Source organism: Nymphaea colorata, chromosome 12, assembly GCF_008831285.2.
Source record: "Nymphaea colorata isolate Beijing-Zhang1983 chromosome 12, ASM883128v2, whole genome shotgun sequence".
NCBI lineage: Eukaryota > Viridiplantae > Streptophyta > Magnoliopsida > Nymphaeales > Nymphaeaceae > Nymphaea > Nymphaea colorata.
This window is the reverse complement of record NC_045149.1, coordinates 18,390,867-18,413,469: the sequence shown is the minus strand read 5'-3', so window position 1 is coordinate 18,413,469 and position 22,603 is coordinate 18,390,867. Positions and strand designations below refer to the sequence as shown.

The window sequence follows — 22,603 nt, the reverse complement described above, 5'->3', positions numbered from 1 at the left end:
TGCTAGTGAGCAATGAAAGGAAGAACTAGAAGATTTTGCTCTAAGATTATAGAATATCTAACTTATTAGCTAATCCACTAGTGGATGAAAGTGACCCATGATACTTACCTGAGCACTTAAAGCTTTTTCTAGATCCAGAAATGTCAGCATATCAACCTAAGTCTAATGGGAAGTGGGCACTATCAGAACAGCTGGCTGATAAGATAAAAATTTGTAACTTTAGCTACAGCATAAAGATTGTTGCAGGAAGTGGTGAGAAGCAGGACATAGCAACAAGAAGTTACTCAGTTCATTCGTCAGTACCTCTCTGGGGTTGATGATCTTTCCAAGTGCACTAACAAATTATGATTAAAGGTTAATTCTTCTATGTACTGAAAGAAATAAAAATATAAGATAACCTGCACGGCACAGGCATCCTTCAATCTTATATCAAAGTGTTTCTGTTTCTGTACATTCTATCCAAAAATGATGGGCATAGAAGCAGGATGCAACAGTCAAGTGTGATTATGAGTTTATTCCTTGCTATCACCTTCAGGTTGAAACTTTGAGTTACTTTTTCATTTATAAAAATTTGAGTTTAATTTTCCCTTAGCAAGCACACCCATTTACTGAAGAGCACTAGATGGAGCCATGTACAACACCTGCCTGCCTTCATTCAAAGGTCATTAACAATGCAACAGGATGAAACATTACTAGCCACAGCAAGTATGTTGCAGACAACATACTAAACTGAAAACGTTCCGATGATTCAGTAATCTATGGTTTTTCTAATATCAGCAAATTTCTGCTTATGCTTGCTTGCGTGCTTTCAGATTTTACACCATTAACAATTGCCTGCCAGAATGGGGCCTGGAATTCTGATGTAGCAAGTTAGCAACATAAGTAAAATGTGCACATGCACATATGCACACAACAAGCATGCTGATCAGCAGTGGAACCCATGTTAAGAGGACAACACCGTAGAACTACTGAACCATGTTTCTTTACAGACTACTACGGCTGGTGCAGGAAGCCCACCCCCAGTAGAGGCACTACTTTTTGCAAGCAGTATTAGTTTTAGCGCAAGTGGGATATTACTGAACTGGAGAGGAAAATTGAACTTGCTCTCTTAAATAGAGAGGAACACAGGATGGTTTCACGTTAGTAAACTACAGAAGGTTAAATGCAAAACCTGAATGTGAAAGAAGAGAGCTGGAAGCTGCTGCTAAGCTGACTGTTAGCCTTTAGTGTCCATGTCAGCCAAAACTATAACATTTCTCTGCTTCACATAGTCATTGTGCAAAGAAATCTAAACAGGGAATAGATTTGCCATGTAAACATGCTACTGCACCGAGAAGTAAGAAATACATTAGAATGAGCCACCTTCTATTGGAGATACAGAGATTTAATCAACTTGGATAAAATTGCTATCTTGAGATAAAAAGAGGGCAATGATGGGTACCCTTACTTTTATGAACAAGACAAAACTCAAAAGGGAAGAAGAAACTGTGAAAGTAGCTAGTGCAGAAAAGCACTATGTCACAACGTACAGAAAATTGAACACCTATCCAACAAAGTCCACTCATTACCTCATTTCTTGACAAACTGCAAGCCATTAGCGTTTGCATATCGTTCCATAAATCTCATAAACCTGTCCCACTCTCTTGGATTTCTCATGATATACTTGGCTTCTATTCTTGAAGGCTTCCCATTAACAAATTTGGCACTCACATCCACTGATTGCAGAATTCCTTCCTCATCAATCATGTAGAAACCTGTTATGTCACCGAGTTCGCTTGATGAATCAAACACAGATGGTTGATCAAATATGAATGTTGCCACACCGTTTGTTCCATCTCTAGACTTTGTCAGTCTAACATCTGGAACAGTCTGCTCATCAGTTCCTTGAATGAACTGAATGGCTGGCTTCACTGCCATTATGAGTGGCCTGGAATAAACGGATCCTGATTTCCTGAGGTTTGTTTTTGAGATAGAAAGCTGCAATGTTTGTCCATTGAAGGATGAACGTGCACTTCGACAAACACAAGCCGATGGGGAAGCAATTAAGCCTGAGCACAACAATAATCTCCTGTTACATCCAAAAATGGCTTACAGCACAAAATGAAGACAAATCTACAATTGGGTTCAGATGACGACATTGAGAGAACAAATATGACCTTCAGCGAAAAGACCCATTTTCATTATATAAATAATAAATGGCATACTGCAACAGACATCCAACAGTAATTTTTTTTTTAATTATTGAAAAGGTCTGTTAAATGACAATAATCTCTTCTTACATCAAAAAATGGCTTACAAAACTAAAGCAAATGTACGATTGGGTTTAGATGAGGACATTGAGAGAACAAATATCGCCTTCAGCGAAAAGACCCAGTTTCAGTATATAAATAACAAATGGCATAAACTGCATAGATATTGATATTTGCTCATCAATATCATCTCCGTAAGCCACGTAAGTACACAAAGCAGCAAGCTCATACGGTATTGTGATTTCAGAGAAGAACCTAACCTGAGGCAACGAATTTGGCATTTCACAATAAGAAGACATAAGTGGGGAATTATCTAAAATGACAAAAAAACTATGTATTCTGGTTAGTGTCATCAACAAATCTTCACTGGAACTTTCCCTCGAAGGTGTGGCAATGAACTGCAAGTGCATTCTTTCTTAAACTCCAAATTTAGACGAAGAAGAGAATTGCCAATGTTACTTCATAGCAGGTCTATCCTACCTATTCTTTAAGGCATTATAGCAGTAGCTGCTGCCAAGACTTCCATACATCACAATATGCACTATAAAGTCCCAGAAACTTGGGAGAAGAACAAATAACTCAATAACAACGGAGATATTAAGACATTTTAACAACAAACTCGTCCCTGCAGTGGCAATTGTACCACACCTCGCGAGTAAACAGATTCTACAATGACTAGGCCGATATCACTACCGGAAAAGAGAGGAAAGAGGTTGCCATTACCAGATAGTGCCCGTTGATGTTTTGAACAGTGTGAAATTGGAGAAGAGAGAGTGTACGAGTGCATTGTCGCCATTTTCCTATTCCACAGAGAGAGAGAGACAGAGAGAGAGAGAGAATTAGACTTGTTGAGAGTTCAAACCAGTAGAACCAAACAACAGTTGTGTACTTGGGGGAAAGACAGGAGGTGGGTGGTGGTGTGAGAGCAGGCCACCGCAGCTAAGCAAGCCAGCCGCTCGTTTCATTTGATTTCTATGGGGACACCGCCAGCCAAAGAGGGATGGGGCGAGCCCCTGATACCTTATCCTCTTCTCCTATTCATCCCTCCCGGATAGATTTCATGCCAGAAAGAAAATCTGACGAATGCTGCTAAAATGCTCTCACATCTCCGCCGCTGATCTCCACCATCTAAAGAATTACAGACCAAGCAGCGGCTCAACAGCAAAGGAGATGGGGACACGCTCATAATGCCGACCGCCGATCTGTATTATTAGTGATAATGATGTTGACGCTCTGCTTGGAACCTGCCTTTCCTCGAGGGGAGTTTAATCCTTTCATAATTGTAAAAAATTATGCGATTTTAACAAGCCATCTTGATCTGATTTCATATGGGATGCCATATGAATTTTGGATCTTAGATACCAAGATCTCTAATTCACATATTTCAAGTGAACCTTAGATCATGCAGTTGTGAGGGCATCCATTGCAACAGGAGTTTGTAATTTATGCATTTCTAGTTTATAGATCCAAAGTCAGACCCCTTCCTCCATCTACAAATTTGGTAAATATAATTCTAAGACTACAATTTGGGCGAACCTTGAATTTGAGGTAGACCCTAGATTAGATATGATCCTCAAATCTGATATCTAAGATCAAACTTAAAATTTCTATGCCCCTTAGAAGGAGCGTTCGATTCCTTAAATTTTAAATATGGAAGGTAATTTATGAATTTAACAAATGAAAGATTCAAAAACTAGTAATTTAAAATGTTTATCATCGTTATGATCTTGCATTTTAAGGTAGTGAGACGTGACATCTAAGTTGAAGGATGCACCACTGTCATTGTTGATGCCAATGCAACTCAAGGTCTTGAAGACAAGATAATTGAAAGAGCGGGCAGGCTTTAGGCCTCAGTGCAGGATAAACCTCTTCCTCACCCCGAAGATGCAACCAAGCCTGGACATCGGGCCGGCCTGGCTTAGCCTGATAATGAGTTGGGCTCAGGTCGGCCTAACAACCTAAACTTGGGCTTGGCCCAACAATTAAAACCCGAGCCCGAGCATGGACCGATTAAAACATATTTTTAATATAAAATAATATATAAATATAATTAATCATAATAAATTTTATAATTATATATAAAAATTAATAAAATAAACATGAAAAAAATTTATTAGGCCCACCTGGGCCGGCCGGATAAATTATCAGGCCGGCCTGGTGCCTTTTTTTTTCAGGTCCAAGCCCCAATCAAGCCGGGTATTGGGTATCTTAGATGCACCTGCTAGAAATCCATATTGCAATTTATATGCATATAAAAGGTTTATGACAAAGTTGAGTAGTGACTGTCTTGTGGGATGGACAAAAACAAATGTTTTGACTATTCAGCAGTAAACAAATCTTTCAAATTAAGATTTTGAAGTTCACTATGTTTGGAAAACCTCAGTTGAGTTTCAAGATTTTGAATTCTGGGATAAGAGAACCAGAGCAGTACATAGGAATGTGAATGGATTCAACTAGAATCAGTTGTTCCTTTTACCATATCTAATTTATCCGATGTTACATAGTTTGTCTCAAATATAAGAGAAAAGTCTACATCATGTATGAATCCAATTAAAATTGAGTTTCATGAAAAGTGAGTTTTGGGCAAAGCTGGTTTTGTAAAAGGGAGTGAAAAGCATGAACCACTCAAGCTATTCATAGAAAACTAGATTTTGAGTATGTCACTCAAATAAATAAAAACCAAGTTTTGAAAACTCCTTAAAAATTTGAGTTTTCATAAAAGCAAGTTCTCACAAAATTTGGTTAAATGAAGGTGCCATCCAAACGTCCACATAAGTTATTTATTTGAAACTGGATCTGACTTCCATTTGATAGTTACTTAAATATGAAACTGGTCTGATATTATTTCTTAAACCCAAATCCAATATGTTTCTTAATTGGATCCTAAATTGTTTTCATATCCAAATTTTTAGCATTTTGATCAGATGTACGATCTATAAATCCAATCCACTGACATCTACCAGATGATGTCATTGCTAGTGCTAATTGGTGCACTCGATAGAACCAAACAATCCCCAAATTTATATTTTTTATTTTTATTTTGCCTCTCTTTACTCTGTAAACCCTAGTTGGGATTTCTTGAAGAAATTAATTGCTTGCCACCTTATAAAATATGTGTTTGTTGTTGTTCAATCGCTACCGTTGATGAAAGCTAAGCTTTTCAGATTCCCCTGGTCTAGTCATTGATGCTGTTGGTGAGCTTAAAATTTATAATATTGAATCAAATGAGGGTGCTGATAAAATTATCTCTATCAACCAAAAGAATATGGGCAGGAGCAAAGCAAGAAAGTGAACTTTTTATAATTATTATATTAACATAAGTAATTAAAAAGTAAATGGAAAGAAGATGTTTGATTTGTTTTATGTCGTTGTCTCTGTCAGGCTTAATGGTGCAAGAAAAGGAATCTTAGAAAATAAAAGGGTTGGTAACCAGTCCCGTTTATTAATGCAAGTTATATGTTGGGGAGAAGACGAGTTCAGCGTATTTCTATCTACTTCACCATAGAATGTTAGTCTAATGAAAATTTATTTTAAATGTGAAATTAATGGATAATTGGTCTTTATGATTTAACAACTAAAGTAAGAATTTGATTTGGCGAAAACCATGCTGAAAGTTTAACTAGAAACTAGGCCGGCATATTATCTAAATGTGTGTATAAATTTTTACAAGGTGTAAAAAACCTTCAAAATGTTGATAGAACTTATTCCTTTGTCCCTGTATATGTGACAAAGATCTGACAATGTTTCAGAAAAAGGAAGAAGAAGAAAGGTTCTTATTCTTATTTCCAACGTAATCGGAGTCGCCATCCGGTTCGTTTCTCTGTAGATTGAGGAATTTGAGGTGAAACGGTTCTACTTCTACCGTAGAGAATATTCGTCAAAGAGGAAAGAATCCGCATTCTCTGCTCCTGAGATTGCAATATTTTTCCCGATCTCTGAAACATCCAAACGAGAAAAAGGCTAGGATCCTTCGCGTCATGGCCACTCTTCCCTTTCGATTGCTTCTCCGAATTCGAAAGCGAAAGCAGGAGAAAGCAAAGGAAGAGAGGCCCTCGATCATTTTCGTCGCCGTCAACCCCGACCTTTGAACAAGCGCTTTGGACGACGTCCCACCACCACCCTATGTCCTATTTGATCGAATGGAGGCAGTCTCTGGACCTTCCCCGGTTGAGGTAGCGACTGCCAACTTCCTCGGCTACCTGACGGAGCGTGGTTTTTCGGCACATTGATCTGAGGAGGAGGCCTGCAGCGGAAGATGCTCGGGTGCGACTGGTTTTGTTGGTCAAGATCCTCTGTGTCCGACGGGGCATGGGCGGAGTCGTGCTATGAACCAAAGCTCTTCTCTTTGCCGTCTCCAGTTCCGTCGTGGCCTGCCGGTAAGTGGTAGAGAATGCCGTCGTTTTCGTTCAGGCTTTTCTTGCAAATGCTCTCGTTTGGTAGGTTGAATGTTGTCGGATTTCACCTCCTGTGTTCATTATCTTGTGAGGAGAAGGATTGTTGGTTCAGGGAAAGTCCGTTCTCCGATTTCTTTTTCTTTCCCTTTGTTAGTCCTCTTTCCCTCTGCCCGTAAAAACCCGGGCAGTCGTACTTTATCGGCCTTGCTTGTCGGGATGTATAGCTTCCTGTCGAAAGTTTTGATTTGTCTTGTTTATGAATTTGATTTAATATATTCCCCCACCCCTTCCCCTCTCTCTCCACAACTAATGATTCCGATGTTCAGAAGTTATCTGTTATTTTGATATGCTGATTTTAGAATCTCTCTGTCTCTCTTCTAAGTTGTAGACTCGATGTTCAGAAAAAGCTTGTGTATTGCTCTGCTGTCAACATTTAAAAATTCTCCCTCTCCATCCCTTTCCTCCCCTACAGCCCGGCCTCCTTCTCTGTCTCATGGTGTCTGTGTCTCTGTGATATTATATTCTTTTGTCCATTTTTTTTTCTCTTTCTGGCCTTGAGTTAGTCCACATTGCGGCAGGCAGGTGATACTAGATTCTATGATGTTATACCTATGGATATGATGCATGACACATTATTCGTATTTAACATGGGGCGACGTTGCATGCGTATATTAATATGCCAAGTATTCTGGTGCTAAAAGGTTGTGAATCAATAGATTTGGCAGACGGTCAAGAATTTATTGATGTCTGTACTTGGATAAACGCCATTCAGATCATGACAGGTTATTTGAAAATCCGTTTGTGGGCAAAATTGGATGCCCTTAGAATATGGAAGGCCAAAAATTCTTGGATATTGCTAGCTAGGTCTGAAGAGTGGATTTACCTTTGAGGGCTCTAAATTTCTTTTTACTTGCATTAGTTGCCTTAGCCTTCAATTTTTTATTGGCATATTTCTCCGACTAAAATCAAAACGACAGTGGTAAATGCCCTTGCCAACTCATTGGTACTGAAGTTCGTATACTTGAAGTTTGGACAGTGATTCTTTTGGTGTGGTAGCTGGTGAAAATTCTGATAGTATTACAACTATATGCACTAACATGATTGGTGATCTCTCTCTCTCTCTCTCTCTTTCTCTCTCTCTCTGTGTGTGTGTGTGCGATGCAAAGGACAGAGTTCTGTTGGCTGTAAGCAAGCAGCTAGATTATGTCTTACTGAAAAGGAACACAAGAAGGCATGACAATTACCAAAAATACGACGCTATTGTACGTGACAAGCAGCATAGGATGAAAACAGAATTATCTAGCTGACTAGGAGTATGTCCCTTAGAATGCTGCCTTACTTGTGTTAACTTCGTAAGTAATGACAAGATTTGGAACAGAGTAATCTTTGCTTACGTGATTTTAGTTTTTTCTCTGTGCTGAACTGTTTATATCTTATTCTTCATGCTCACAATCTTTCCAGATTTATGTATTTTAACCTTAGTTCATTTCATGATTCTCATTCACGGAAACAATTGAGCATTTAAACATGATTCCTTTTTCTTTTTTTTTTTTTTTGGGGGGATTAGGGGAAGGATTTGCGACAGGAAGAATACATATAGGAGAAATAGAGATTGCTCAGGTTACTGAACTTGAGAAAGTTTGGAGCTGTACCTTGCTGCGAAGAAAGAACCATGGTGTTACAGTTTACAAGCCAATAAGAATACCTGATGGCTTCTACTGTCTTGGTTATTATTGTCAGCCAAATGATGAACCATTGCGAGCCTCTCTTTTGGTGGCTAGAAATTTGGGGTCATCAAAAGAAGAAAAGAGTTTCACCACTGTGCTAGGTATAGGTAATCATTACACAGCACCAAAATCTCCTGCACTGCAAAAACCACTTAACTACATCTTGATTTGGAGGACAGATGGAGGGAATGGTTCAAACTACTCTGCAAGTGGTTACTTTTGGTTGCCATGTCCACCAGATGGCTATAAAGCTATGGGCTGTGTGGTTACTAACAACCCTGACAAACCTTCCATTGAAGAAGTGAGATGTGTTCGTGCTGATCTTACTGAATCCTGTGAGACTTGTTCTTTGATGCTTGAATTATCCTCCTTCCAGGTCTGGAATGTAAGACCTTTTAAGCGAGGTATGTGGGAGAAATCTGTTCCAGTCGGGACATTTTTCTGCACTGCATTATGTAATTCTGAAGCTGAACTGGGGATATCGTGTTTGAAAAATGTTAATCTTTGTCTTCATGCTATGCCCAATCTAAATCAGATACATGCACTAGTAAGAAATTATGGACCCACTGTTTTCTTTCACCCAGATGAAATTTATCTGCCCTCTGCGGTGTCATGGTTCTTTGAAAATGGAGCTCTCCTGTACAGAAGAGGTTATGCAATAGGTGAAACTGTTGATTCTAATGGTTCTAACTTGCCTTGTGGTGGGTCAAATGATGGTGAATACTGGATAGATTTACCATGTGATGACCGGAGGCATTATGTCAAACTCGGAAATATAGAGAATGCAGAGTTGTATGTACATGTGAAGCCTGCACTTGGTGGAACATTCACTGACATAGCAATGTGGGTGTTTTGTCCCTTTAATGGCCCTGCTACTCTGAAGGTTGGCCTCAAAAGCATACCACTTGGAAAGATTGGACAACATGTTGGTGATTGGGAGCATTTTACTCTCAGGATTAACAACTTTACTGGTGAACTCTGGGGCATCTATTATTCTCAACACAGTAGCGGTGAATGGGTGGCGGCGTATGACTTGGAGTATATTGAAGGGAACAAAGCTGTAGTTTATTCATCAAGGAATGGACATGCTAGCTTCCCCCGTCCAGGGATATACCTTCAAGGATCAAGCACGTTGGGGATAGGTATAAGGAATGATGCTGCTCGAAGTGATCTTTATGTGGATTCCAGTGTCAAGTACAAGATTGTAGCGGCAGAGTATCTTGGCGATGGCAGCATGGAAGAGCCATGCTGGGTTAACTATATGAGAGAATGGGGTCCCAAAGTTACATATAACTCTAGAGTAGAACTCGAAAAGATCATTGGTCTTCTACCAGTTACGATTAGGTTCTCTGTCGAGAATATTTTCAATCGGCTACCAACAGAGCTATATGGTGAAGAAGGCCCAACAGGACCCAAAGAAAAGGACAATTGGGTAGGAGATGAGAGAGGTTAACATTCAACTGTCGTTTCACAAAAGATAGGTTTCATTTTCCCCCCTTGCCGGCACATAATGGATGGGGAAAAGGTTGATTGTTTAGTAGTTTTATCAACCTAACTACTTCTGTTTGAAGTGCAAGTCACTCCCTTGTGTAGTTCATATAATTGAGTGTAAATGTTAAATGTATTTGTGAAAACGATAGTCAAATACAAGATGATTATGTTTGCACGTCTTAGAATATCTCTATCTTAATGAGGGAATATGAGGTCTGAATTTCTTCTCAAAGATGAGCAGAGAACGAGTATCTTTTCCTGAATGTGTTTTCTATTTTTGTTGCCGGAGTGGTTGGATGGCGTAGATAAAGACAGTCGCAATTTGCTCTTATTCAAAAGGAAATTGCCATGAAAGTACTTTGAAATTAATGGTCTCTGGAACCTCCATAATTTAAATGCTACACGCTAGAGATTAAAGAAGCTGCATGTTGCTAATTTACTTGCATTCAGAAGGTTTTACTTGAAACTCCAAGACATCTAAACAAAAGGAGTTCGTTCGCTGACGAATTAACCGCAGATTTTTCCTTTTAAAGAAAAAAACTTTATCACAAACCATGCTTTTGACTCTTTTTTTAAAGGGCAATCATGATTTTGATTTATTTAAGTTTGGTGCGTAATGAGTGGTGATGTATATGATTTTCTTTCTTACAATTTTAAGGTTGTATTTCAAAAGTTTGTTTTATTAAATAAACTATGTAGATTTCATTCATTAAATCAACTGGTTGTTTTTTATCTTGAGAAATTAAGGCACAAAAAGTTTTGACACACACACACTCTGCTATATATAACCACCGCATAAATAGAAGCTACTTTAATTGGGTCTTCTATTCTTAATACTTTATTTTATAAACTAAGAGCGAAGATGTGATTTTCATGTCTATAAATATGAAAAAAGGAAAAAAAAAGTCCTCACATTGCATAGATCAAACTTTGGTAAGCCAAAAACGGGAAATACAAAAATCAGGATCTTGTCAAAGCCGCCAACAATTTAGATTTCAAGCTTGTTTTAAGTAGAAGAAGGAAATTTGCGAAAAGGGTATAATTAACAATGAAGTTTTATTAACTTCAACAAAAATTTACTTACCAAACATTTAATTTTTTCAATTTAAAATAGCAAGTGCCAATTGGCCGTTTCTACTTACACCAAAACCATGTAATGCCCCTGCCTGATTTCCCAGGAACTGCCAACAGAAAAGCTTACTGTTGCTTTTCCGCTACTGGACCTTAGAAATAAAACGATCGAGAAAACGCAAGTCGTCTAAAGTTCCATCGCTTTCCCCTTGTAGCATCACATCTCAATCATCCCAAAATCGCGAAATTAATCGCAAAAAAGGTCCGGAAATTTTGAGGATTTTTTAGCCCACGAGAGCCATGAATTCCTTATCGAGAGTTCTTCACTGGTTTCGGCCATCGATGGCTGCCAGATTCTCTACCTCTGGAATGCAAAACTTGAGCCCGCCGAAGGCGAAGCTCAGAGGAGTCGTCTTCGACATGGACGGAACCCTTACGGTTCCCGTCATCGACTTCTCCGCAATGTACAGGGCGGTTCTTGGCGACGACTATGCCTCGATCAAGTCGTCATCTTCGCTTGGGGTGGATATCTTGCAGCATATTGACAGTTGGAGCCCGGATAGGCAGCAGAAGGCGTATGACATCATTGCGGATTTTGAGCGCAGAGGACTCGAGCAGCTCCAGATAATGCCAGGTGAAGTCGGACTCTATTATAGCTTGCTAGAAGTGATTGTCATCGTATTTGGAGAAGAAATATGGTAGAAAAAATGACGATACGGTTTGTTGCGTTCTGGGGACTTGTATTTTTCGACCTTGTGCGATGTGGGTGGTGCTAGTTTTACTTCTAGTTGACATCTTTTTCGGAGGTCTTGACACGGTTGTGTTAATTCTTGATTTTGGGTTTCATGTTCTGAGTGGTTTTCTGAGAGTTTCTCGGAAATGGGAGCTTCTGTCATTTGACCAAGCTTCGCTTCGTGGAATGTGCGTTGATGCTTGGCATTGTAGCTGCCAAATCGTTTGTGGGTTTCACATTGTTTGTACGTAAACACCGTTATGGACGTCGATCGAACTGATTTTGCTAATGCGTAGACTAGCCAATGTTAAAAGTAGAAAACTAGAAAATCATGTTTTGCCTATATTGTTTTCCTTCGTTCCTTCTGCAGTCCGGAAACTCGTTCACATTTAGAAAATTGTAGTTACACATTACCCGGTCCTCGAAACTCTTTGGTGTCTAATCTAACAAAAGGAAAAAAAGCGCCCCACACCCCCCACCCTCTTTTTTTTCTGGTTTAACTATTCATCTGAACCAATGATAAATCACCACCGTGAGTCCGTGGCAAGTCTCTGCTTACCTTTCCAGTATGACGTATGGTTGTCAATTCCTGTTAAATTGTTAATTATCCACATGTGACTATTATCTCGTGCAGATTTTATTTTCATGTATATCTTGACCTTATAATCTTGTAATAAGAAACTGTGTCATAACGTCCCTCCTTTTGTTACTGTCCTGGTAGTCTCTTCCATTTGCATAGCTTGGGTTTCATTCTAAATGGGAATTTACCGGAGAATTGCCGATGCTTTGTCAATTCATCTTTATCTTTTTCTTTTTCCTCCTGGAGTTGGAATTTTGTTGTGATATTCCTGCCTTTTATGTGCACATCTATGTCTAAGAATCAGTTAGGCCAACCAAGGATTGTCATGCTTGCAACACAGATAGCTGGTTAAATCCAGTTACGGAAGCAGCTGTAGTTGGCAGGATGTGTAACTGAAATACGACCTCATCAGAACTTGTTTTCTGCTGTTTGGGCCCACTGCTGTTAAATAAGCATCTTAAACGTGTTGTTTGAAGCAATTTTGGTTGCTCTTTGGGAAGCAACCATCTAAAAATGGGCCTGATAGAGTGTGCTTATATAGTCCAAGTGTCGGAGATTCTCTTGAAGTTAGATGCTTCTGGATTGTCAAAGATCTAACCTCATTCTTCTATTCACCAATGCTATGAGGGTTCACTAATTTTTTAATCTTACTGAATAAATGTGATTATTTTTTCTATGCCAGATATATACTTTTCTACTTTTTCTAATTGCTCTAGCAACATTATGTACTTTTGGAAAATTTCTGTTGACTATTCCTTATCACCTTTTATTGAGTCCTCTGTCTATATGCATAGACTATATACAGGAGATTGGGCATCTCTGCGCTGATCTCTTGTTTTCACTCTCATGCTTCCTGTGACATGGCATATTCTGGTAACCAATTTTCCGTCATCTCCTTGATTGAAGTTTCATTAACACAGAGCATCTTGATTATCCTTCCAGAGAGTTTGAGAGTGCAGGCATCCTTGATTGGTTACTCTAACCCAGAATTGCATTATGTTGCAGGTGCAAAGGAGCTTTGTGAATTTCTTGATGCTAGACAGATACGGTATACCTCTCTTTCCCTGTTAGTATTCAACCCCTGTTGTTGGAAAAAAAGTTTGTTTTGTTCCACAGGATAGTTATCCATATAGCCTTATCTATTTTTTTCTTGGCAAGGGCTTAGTATCTTTGTGATGTCTATTAGTCTACTGGAAGATTGTAAGTTTGAGAATAGGATGTGAAAAATGAGGGGAAAAGATAAATTAAATTAATCAGAAGCAGTGACTAACCATTCCACCGTTATCAAGTGGTCTTCTTGAAAGGCATAAATAACTTTCCATAGTTTCATCCCGAGTTAGTGCTTTTCCTTGAGAATATGTCAGTGTGTCTAAAAAGGATATCAAAACTTGATGACTAATTGTAATTTTTCACAATAAGGGAGTTTGGCTCTTTTCAAGCTTATAGGCAACTAATGATACAGGAGCAAATAAGGTCTTAGATCTGTAAAGTGTTGTATGTATTTTCGTAAATAGCTTTGCAGAACTGCCATGTGTTGAAACACGACATTTCTTAATTGTGATGATCATGAATATCGTCTTGAACCTGCTTATTTCATCGGTAACTCATTGGATGACTTTATTGAGCTGTTGTTAGCCATCAAGCATGAAACAATTTTTTTTCTTTGTGCAGAAGAGGCTTGATTACTCGGAACGTCAAGACAGCTGTTGATTTGTTCCATTTGCGATTTGGGGTATGTTTCTGATGGTGAAAAATTTGTGATAATATACAAAATCAGCTTTTAGTAGCTATTATCGAAGAACAAAAGCGGCAAGGCTTGGTTCAACAATGTGAGCATGCTATTTGCATGCATAGAAAAGAAAAATCAATTTGCTTTTGCATATAAATTTGCTATATGTGGATGGTGAATTTACTAGTGAACTCTCTTCACGTGTGGTGACCATGTCACAAGGCACTCACAAAATGCCTGTGGGAAAATATTTAGGATTTAGTCACTTATATTGAAAATTTCATAAAGCAACATCCTTGAAAAAGGAAATGATGCATAGCATTTAATGTTCTTTGTGGATATGTTCAGAAAATGATCTGCTCTATGGAAGGCACCATGAGAGCATCCTAATATGTCATTCTTTATATCAAAGAATACTGTGAGTAGAAGGCATGTTCTTCACTCCTGGCAATATTTAGATATCAGAGTAGGCTGGGTTAATGCACTTAGGATTTCAGCTAAAGAAAAGGTAGTGGGGCTTTCTCTAGCTTAAATGCATGATGAACTTACACAGGTAGCTTCACTGAATAGTAAATATCTATAAGATGTTGAAACAAGAGAGTATGGTTAGGCCCAAAATGTCAGATGACTCAGATCTAGCTTGTCAATTTGCCCCCTTTATTTCATAAAAAATTTTATTTGCTGGCCTCAAGATAGGCAGTACCTGTACGACTGAATAAGAAGACAAAAGGCGTTAGCTCAATATCTGGTAATATGAAGTGACTATGGATCAACTCTAAGTAGCTGCATCCATATGTAGTCAGGAGCTCCACTGTACAGAAGGGCTGGTTCAAATGATATCATATCATCATGCATTCAGCTTTTATAAATAGTTAAATACTCAACAGCAAGATAGGTTTAACTAGAGAGAGAGAGAGGATGTCTTTTCTTCCTTGAACAATAGCATGAAGTATATTCTCAAGGTCCAATTATTCGATGCACACCTTGGACACTGATCATTCCCTTCAGATGCTCAACATGCAGTTTTTTTTTAGTTTGATCAGGCTATGATCTGTTCACCTTGTTTATGTTTGCTTTTCCCACAGTTGTCATTTGATCCAGCATTAAGCAGGGAATTTCATCCGTATAAACCTGATCCTGCTCCACTACTAAGTATCTGCTCTGTGTGGGGTGTCCGTCCAGATGAAGTAATAATGGTTGGTGACAGCCTTCGGGATGATGTAAGTGGTTATGCAATCATTTGACTCTTATTTCCACTGACTTCTTAGAATCTTGGCAACTGACTTGCCTTTCAGCATTTCCGCTTACCACCTATGTTGTGTTATATCCTCTGGGCCAACTTACAAATGCCAAATACGTCTCCATTCAGATGACCTGAAAGTAAATGGTGCAAATTTTTTGCTCTGATGGATTTTTATGGACAATACAAGATTATGAATATTCCATTTTTGTGATAATAATATTGCAAGTTTTATGTGGTTGAAAATAAATCAACAAAGCCTTGGGGTAGAAAACTTTGACAGGTTCACAATTTGTTTTGATGTTGATGGTACTCAATGTGAACGCATGACACCCTGTATCTTGCAGGTAACTTGTGGACGAAGAGCAGGTGCTTTTACATGCTTGCTTGATGAAAAGGGAAAATATGCCTCTCCTGATTCTTTTATTGACGTACGACCTGATTTTAGAGTTTCTTCGCTAATTGAAATATACCCATTACTAGAAGCAAATTTTGATTTATCGCTGTAATACGAAGACATATCAAAGACATGACAGGTCATCTTTTGACACAACCTCATGCACATGAAACGTATTTGGGTTAAACTGTGCTGTCCATGCATCTTCGACCATATTGTCGAAGATGGGAAAACAAAGTTCAGCATCCATAACTAAGCACAGATGGCATGTTTATTATGGCATCTCATGTGGACACGTTTACTGTTTCTCATTCTTAATGAAATTTGTAATTCCTTCCTCGAAGGGCTTTGTATAACAGTACATTTACTTGTGTATAACATGCAACCATTTACTTCTGTATAACATGCAATCTGCTCCTGGGTTTGTTTGGTTATATTTTAGTATCAGAAACATTATTCAATGAATTGTTATAATTGTCTCATCTATGAGGATTAACTCAGTCAAACTGTTTGGATTATGCCCGACATCGATTTCTAGATGTGCGAATGGCTTCAAGCAAAATTTTAAGCTGTTGCTTTCTTAATTGTCAAGAAAAGTTACTCTTACAAGGGTACCGTGGGACTTGTATCACGTTTCCTTTTGTAACTTTTGGTGCATGGATGCTGATAGAGAGGGAGAGAGTAATGCCGTCACTGTTGCTTCTACGGCTCATGTTTCTACAATCCCCAATTTACAGGCACATCTATCTAATGACTAGCAAGTACATTTATCTGATGAGCGCGAGTCTGATAATTGTTACTGTGAGTGTTATCAGTATTGGTAGTGCTGTATATGTTTCGGGCTATTTCTATATTTTCTATTTAAATCTAATTAATAAGCAATTTTACTATGTTTAATAAAACAGAGAGGAACTCAAATTTTCAACACCTGTATCAGCCAGCATCGCCGGGTTTGCAGCCCATTGGATGCATATTGGACGACATGCCGGCTGAAATAGGAAACAGTGGTTACCATGAAATAAGATTTGACCAATTTGGCACAACGGTATCAGCAGGCAGTCAGATGCCGAATCCCCTGTACAATGTCGGCTTTGCTGGCGTCAACAACGGCGCTTGTTCTTCGTGGGTGAAGTGGTGTCTGTATATTTGTCTGTAATGCATAGTATGTTTCCCAATAATTGACGCCTTGATAACACAACCTATAATTGAAGCGGAATATACAGTGGAGCTGTGCATTGAAGTACTAATTTGGCAGCTAAAGCATAAGCTTTTGTTATTTTGTCGTCTTTCTACGGTAGCAGGCATGAAGCCTTTTCTAATTGGCAGCAACCTGTTTTTTTCGCATACAAGAATGAGAAAAAGGAAAGAGATAAGACGTAAGCATTGTTGTTCTCTTTATAAGTTATCTATGGATTTAAACAAGCCGTCTGTTTGCTGTATTGACATGGTGAGTGAAGCTCCCCTTGACTCATTTGACCTTCACGCTGCAACACTCTTTCAGAATTTTTGCAAACTACTTGTTTCACGTTGCTTCTACGCACATACTTACTTTGTTGAGGGTGTGGAGGTTGCTTTGCTATTTTTCACATCTAGAGCCTTGGCCACTTATTAAGTTTAGCCCCAATATGGCCTGCGGTTCTGTTTCTCTGTTTACGTTTTTCCTTTTCTGGCGGCTTTTCCTTCTTCTGTGGCTTTACTTTTCTTATAACAGCATCGGACTACAGCAACAGAATATGAGCAAAAGTGCATAAAGACAAAACAAACAATCAAACTTGCTCTCTCTCTGAGGGTGTAGACAGAGTTTCATTCTCATAGTTTTCTCTCCTTGTACAAGTAAAAGTTAGGTGTTTCCCTCCCGTGAATTTCATGGCCTTTTCTCAGTGTTCCATTTAGGACTAGGTTTTTAAACTTTGATTGCCAAACAAAACAAGGTTTCCATGTAACAAGTTGAATACATAAAAACATCCTGCAAATCTTGGGGTTTCGAGTGAGCAAGACGATTAGGATCCACTGCCTGGAAAAGAGCTTTCATACTCCACCTTATACAGCAGAAAAGCAAAGTGATGATGGGAATTGAACTGATCATGTGTCAGTTCTGCACCACATGGATCAACTGCATTACGCCAATTAGGCACAAATTCTGAGACACGAGCATGGAAGATACTTCGAGAGAGCACGGTGAAGGGACGGGATCCACAGGATCAGTTCCAGTGGAGAGCGAGGCCTGAGAAAAATCTTAGTAGGACCTCCCAATGGACACTTGTATGGTGGGAACACAAAATAGTCCAAATCTGCGACATGTAGGCCATCACTTCCTTGTTCAACGATGAAAAGGACCCTTCTGTTTTAGCACCATTCAAATGCAGGCAGGACCAGTGGCCTCTCCTCATACATTACCAACAGAACCCTCCCTCTCTTAAATTGCCCCATTTCCAAACCCACGCCAAATGGAAAGTCTAGTTTAGTTGTTCATTTTGTCGACATAATTGGCATATTTGTTCAAAAATTTTGCTTTCTTGCTATGTGATTCACTTTTAAGCTGGACCCTAATAAACTCTTTCGTTCCGGCTCTTCCATCATTTAAAAATCATTATTTGGGAACTTTAGGATGAAGAAGCTCAAGATTTTATTCCACAAATATATTTCTCTCGACACAATCTGTCTAGCCCCAACTTGTTTATTGTAGAAAACATTTGGTAAAAGAGCTAAGTTGTTCAAACTGAGGTTTGTATCAAGGATATGGAAAATGTTAGAGCCTTCTTTGAGATCGTAACAAAACGAAGCCCTGAACATGAAAATTTTCCTTCATGAAAGGGAGGGTGCGGTGGTGCATCATGGGCAGCCATTTATTTTTTGGACTCATTACCCCAACCACCAACATGTGCCTCTTGCTTATTATAATATAACATGGTCCTAATTTGGCGAGATATTCCTTGGCATACAATTGATGCTAGAGAAACTTATTTTGAGTGGTGCCATTTAGGGGAAAAGAATAAATAACATACGAAATGTAAAAAATGATTTATTTAATCCTTATGAATGTGTCTCGTTCCAATTTTGTCGGATCCCTCATGACTAAAAACAGTATCCGCCATTGAAGCAAATGAGAAAGTAGATACCAATCAAAGGCGAGAAGATAGGATCCAAAAGCACAACCCCATGTGATTAATCACCGTAAAAAAAACGAACATACTTCATGAAGAAGGTCAGAACATCTTTCTTCGCATTAGAAACCGAATTGCGAAAATGAGATAACTGTTATGACTCACTTTCTTGTGTGATTTAGTTTCATAGTTACACATTCTAATCGTGCCCCGATCACCAAATGTGAAACTTTCTGCAACTGTTGAAGATTGTTGCGTGTCAAACTCAAAAGTAGTTGGTGGAGATTCTTGTGTTTCAACAAGGAACCGCGGAATCGAAAATAAGAGCAGGTATACGGTGAGGCTTACACCCAGTAATTTGCTAGGAAAATAAGGGAGAACGGAGATTATTTCCCATGGAAGCGCCGCCCGTCCCTCTCATGAAGTGAAGCTGTGATTTGAAGCCGTAGTCCTCCATTTGAGAAAGAGAGGGAGGGAGAGGACACGGCGCTCCCCCGGCCCACCTAGAAAGACAAGAAACCACGAAAATCTCGAATCTTCTCCTCCCTTCTCCCTCTCTCTTTCCGTCTCCCTGGCCATGCTTGATATAATACTTATTCCTTGCTGCTGATGGCTTCCTCTCCCCTGAATAACCGAATCTCCCAAAGCCTGTGAATAAGAGAGAGCATCTCTCTCTCTCTCGCTCTCCCTTTCTGAGAAGATGGAAACCGGCAGAATGAGTTTCTGTAGCAGACCGAATCTCCGGTTATGCCCATCTCAGTCGACTTTTCCTAATCAAAGAGTTACACTCATGCCATCAACGCGGTTCTCCATCTTTCTCGCAGCCTCCAATTCGCGCAAGAACCCCAAAGTCTCTCTGCCCAGCAGGAGCAACACTAAAAACTCTAGAAACCAATCTCTGAAACCCTTCTTGAGTCCCAACCGGACGCAGAAGAGACCGACAAGGAGGGAAACCGATCTACCAAATGGCGCTAAAGGCTGGCTTCTTCAAGCGGGAGAGGAGTATGGGATTGAGATGCTTGTTTTGAGTGGTGTTGGATATTGGGTACAGGGGCTCAGGTGTTTGCCATGGCTGGCGCTCAACTTCTACTTCAAGGATGCGCTTCTGATCAATCCGTCGACGTTGCAGTTGGTTCAGAACACGGCTAATCTTCCTATGGTGGCTAAGCCTCTATATGGTATAGTCTCTGATGTGCTGTATATTGGAGATGAACACAGGGTGCCGTACATTTCCATTGGAGGTTGGTATTTTCTTCCTAGATTCTCTGGCCTCTGTCTAAACTGCTGTTGCAAAAAGTTCTTCAAATTTTGAACTCTTCATTTGGTTTTGTGGAAAATTCTTCGGATTCTCTCTCTCTCTCTCTCTCTCTCTTCTTCTTCTTCTTCCTGTTTATGATTTGTTTATTTAGCACATATCAGTAAGAAGATAAAGAAGATTAATGAGGAGAGTTCTGCTAGTGGGGTTGCTTATATTTTTCTTCTTGACCTCTGTACTCGAAGATTCAATTAGATTGTTTATTTTATAATTAATGTTGTGAAAGACACAAAGATTTTATGTTTCTTCTTTGTAAAAGACTTCCTCAATTCCGATTATTAACTTATCGAACACTGCGATTGGTTTTAGTTATAGGGAGTCGATAACGTTCTTCTGGTAAACCGGCAATTAGTGTTTGCACCTGATGCTTGTCTTCAGTATGAATTTCGAGCGTCATGGATCTGTTTTCTGTTATGTGCTTGCTTTTATTGTAGGAGGACTGGCAAACTGTTTACGCGGCCTCATATATGTCTATTAGCAAGCTTTCTTCGTGATAACTTTGCATATGTGTGTAGTGTTTTTGCAGGTAATATCTTGGGGTACCATGGCCTTGGTCCCAGCCGCAGGAGAAATGTTGCCCGCTTTGATGGCCTGCATTTTACTTAGTAACTTGGGTGCATCCATAACTGAAGTCGCCGGCGATGCTTTGGTTGCTGAATGCAGTAAACGCCACAGGGTTGGTGAGCTTCAGTCTTATGCTTGGATAGCGCTAGCTGCTGGTGGAGTTGTCGGTAACTTTTCTGGTGGATTCATTCTGCAAAAGACCCAAAATCCCAAGTTCATGTTTCTGGTGTTCTGCCTTCTACTTTGCTTTCAACTTGGCGTTTCATTGAGTGTAAGCGAGAAATCATTAAATCTGGAGATGACCAAACCATATTCATCAAATTCAGATTTTCATCTTCTGGCTGAATCGGTTACCGGAAGTGTGAGGAGACAGTTATCTGAACTGATCTCAGTGATAAGACAACCACGCATTCTGTTTCCTCTATCCTGGGCTGTGTTATCTACAGCTATAGTTCCTATTCTCTCTGGATCTGTTTTTTACTTCCAAACGCAGATCTTAAACGTAGATTCATCCGTCATCGGACTATCTAAAGTGATTGGTCAAATGCTGGTTCTGTCAGCAAGTGTTTTATACAACCGCTTTCTAAAGAAACTCCCTGTGAGAAAATTAGTGTGTGCAGTGCAGATTATATATGCAATCTCCATATTATCTGACCTTCTTTTAGTGAAGCAACTTAACCTTTGGCTAGGAATTTCCAACCCTCTATATATCTCCTGCTTTGCTGCATTGGCGGAAGCAGTTGCACAGTTTAAGATATTGCCGTTCTCCATTCTACTCGCAAATCGATGCCCTAAGGGATATGAAGGCTCTGTTCTGGCTTTCTTTATGTCTATGCTGTGTCTATCATCAATTTTCAGTGGATATGCTGGTGCTGCAATCTCTTACCTGCTTGGAATGTCCAGCGGAAATTATGCAAGATTGCCAATTGGAATATGCTTGCAGTTTGTAGCAGCATTGGTGCCACTGCTATGGATATCTTACATACCGATGTCAATATCTACAGCTGCAGAAAGGAAAAGAATGGTGATTAGAGAAGGTAGAAACACAAGATGACAAGGTGGTGTTTCAGTCTTGTAACTGTTGGTTAATTATTTTTAATATTTGTGGATCAATATAGAAAATCAAAAGGTTGGATATCTGAAAAAGCTGAGAAAGCTGAAGAGATGTCAATTTGTATAAATTTTGTAGCTTGTTTGTAGTAGTTGTACATATAGACTATTACTGAGAAATCCGCTCACAAGGTTTCACTCCTGAATCTCCTGATGTTTTCTTTTTTCACATTTTGCCCCGAGGTGCCTTTTGTTTAAATTTACATTGACGTCGGATTAAAATATCTCATTTCTCATCAATCGGACAACTTGTAACTAATTGAGGGCATTGTATCTCATTATTACTGGGCTACCATGCTATAACGGGCAATGCTATTTGTACTCTTGTATTTTCGTGAACAGGAGCAATCCTTTTCACATTCTAAAGTTTGTCAGCCATATGCTATTCGATCTCCTTAGGGCGTCATGCAAGTGAACTCATGCTTGTTTGAGTAGAATCCTTGTTGGTTAACAATAGTAAGGTTTGTGGAGAGCATTGATAATAAAATTAAGTTGATGATAATAATTTTTGAGTGAGCATAAGGACGGTGAAAGCCGAAGCTCCCACATGAGCTCCCCTCTCCCCATCTTTTGATGCTATGGAGTGGCACTTCCATTATGCTTTCAACTTCTATATCGATACATTTTTTTTGCAGTTGCAGTATAAAGAATTGACATCTCCAGAGTTCAACTTCTATATCGATATATTTTTTTTTGCTGTTGCAGTATAAAGAATTGACATCTCCAGAGTTCAAAACCGAAACTACCCGCTTATCACCCCCACCTCAACCGCTGATGACAATAAGTGCTAAGTCCTTGGCAATATGCGTCAAAATTTGTTATCGGAAATTATATCGCACAGAAGCGAATATTTTATTGTTTTGTGGAAGGAACCATGTCTTGACATTTTTTATACTGCC

The 22,603-nt window shown here is 39.2% G+C and overlaps 4 protein-coding genes across 6 annotated transcripts; 3 read left to right on the top strand and 1 right to left on the bottom strand.

Moving 5' to 3' along the window:
- Nucleotides 1–1,319: 1,319 nt before the first annotated feature.
- Nucleotides 1,320–3,394, bottom strand: LOC116265206 (photosystem II reaction center PSB28 protein, chloroplastic). 3 transcript variants are annotated; one of them, XM_031645760.2, is made up of 3 exons: nt 3,270–3,394; nt 2,973–3,049; nt 1,320–2,048 (listed from the first exon to the last, which is right to left on the bottom strand). In XM_031645760.2, exons 2-3 carry the CDS (start codon nt 3,043–3,045, stop codon nt 1,570–1,572), a joined length of 552 nt encoding a protein of 183 aa, XP_031501620.1. In that variant the 5' UTR covers nt 3,046–3,049; nt 3,270–3,394; the 3' UTR covers nt 1,320–1,569. The 3 variants fall into 3 exon arrangements, with proteins under 3 accessions (XP_031501620.1, XP_031501619.1, XP_031501618.1); XM_031645759.2 differs by having other exon boundaries at nt 3,139–3,278; XM_031645758.2 differs by lacking the exon at nt 3,270–3,394 and having other exon boundaries at nt 2,973–3,263.
- Nucleotides 3,395–5,997: 2,603 nt separating this feature from the next.
- Nucleotides 5,998–10,095, top strand: LOC126409186 (hypothetical protein At1g04090-like). The gene is made up of 2 exons (XM_031646322.2): nt 5,998–6,625; nt 8,211–10,095. Exons 1-2 carry the CDS (start codon nt 6,505–6,507, stop codon nt 9,821–9,823), a joined length of 1,734 nt encoding a protein of 577 aa, XP_031502182.1. The 5' UTR covers nt 5,998–6,504; the 3' UTR covers nt 9,824–10,095.
- Nucleotides 10,096–10,987: 892 nt separating this feature from the next.
- Nucleotides 10,988–16,014, top strand: LOC116265600 (haloacid dehalogenase-like hydrolase domain-containing protein At2g33255). Its single transcript, XM_031646323.2, has 5 exons — nt 10,988–11,566; nt 13,251–13,293; nt 13,917–13,977; nt 15,060–15,194; nt 15,562–16,014. The coding sequence occupies exons 1-5, from the start codon at nt 11,233–11,235 to the stop codon at nt 15,721–15,723; spliced, it is 735 nt and encodes a 244-aa protein (XP_031502183.1). The 5' UTR covers nt 10,988–11,232; the 3' UTR covers nt 15,724–16,014.
- A 2,905-nt stretch (nt 16,015–18,919) lies between these two features.
- On the top strand, nt 18,920–21,856 carry LOC116266409 (probable folate-biopterin transporter 9, chloroplastic). The gene is made up of 2 exons (XM_031647616.2): nt 18,920–19,956; nt 20,546–21,856. Exons 1-2 carry the CDS (start codon nt 19,416–19,418, stop codon nt 21,646–21,648), a joined length of 1,644 nt encoding a protein of 547 aa, XP_031503476.1. The 5' UTR covers nt 18,920–19,415; the 3' UTR covers nt 21,649–21,856.
- The last annotated feature ends 747 nt before the right edge of the window (nt 21,857–22,603 follow it).

What these genes read in the sequence shown, in the direction of transcription:
- LOC116266409 (XM_031647616.2), top strand. Translation starts at nt 19,416, where the DNA reads ATGGAAACCGGCAGAATGAGTTTCTGTAGCAGACCGAATCTCCGGTTA. An exon ending in GCCGTACATTTCCATTGGAG is followed by an intron (nt 19,957 to 20,545) that starts GTTGGTATTTTC and finishes ATATGTGTGTAG; the next exon opens with TGTTTTTGCAGGTAATATCT.
- LOC116265600 (XM_031646323.2), top strand. Translation starts at nt 11,233, where the DNA reads ATGAATTCCTTATCGAGAGTTCTTCACTGGTTTCGGCCATCGATGGCT. An exon ending in CTTGATGCTAGACAGATACG is followed by an intron (nt 13,294 to 13,916) that starts GTATACCTCTCT and finishes TTCTTTGTGCAG; the next exon opens with AAGAGGCTTGATTACTCGGA. An exon ending in TGTTCCATTTGCGATTTGGG is followed by an intron (nt 13,978 to 15,059) that starts GTATGTTTCTGA and finishes CTTTTCCCACAG; the next exon opens with TTGTCATTTGATCCAGCATT.
- LOC126409186 (XM_031646322.2), top strand. Translation starts at nt 6,505, where the DNA reads ATGCTCGGGTGCGACTGGTTTTGTTGGTCAAGATCCTCTGTGTCCGAC. An exon ending in AGTTCCGTCGTGGCCTGCCG is followed by an intron (nt 6,626 to 8,210) that starts GTAAGTGGTAGA and finishes TGGGGGGATTAG; the next exon opens with GGGAAGGATTTGCGACAGGA.
- LOC116265206 (XM_031645760.2), bottom strand. Translation starts at nt 3,045, where the DNA reads ATGGCGACAATGCACTCGTACACTCTCTCTTCTCCAATTTCACACTGT. An exon ending in ACATCAACGGGCACTATCTG is followed by an intron (nt 2,049 to 2,972) that starts GTAATGGCAACC and finishes TGTTGTGCTCAG; the next exon opens with GCTTAATTGCTTCCCCATCG.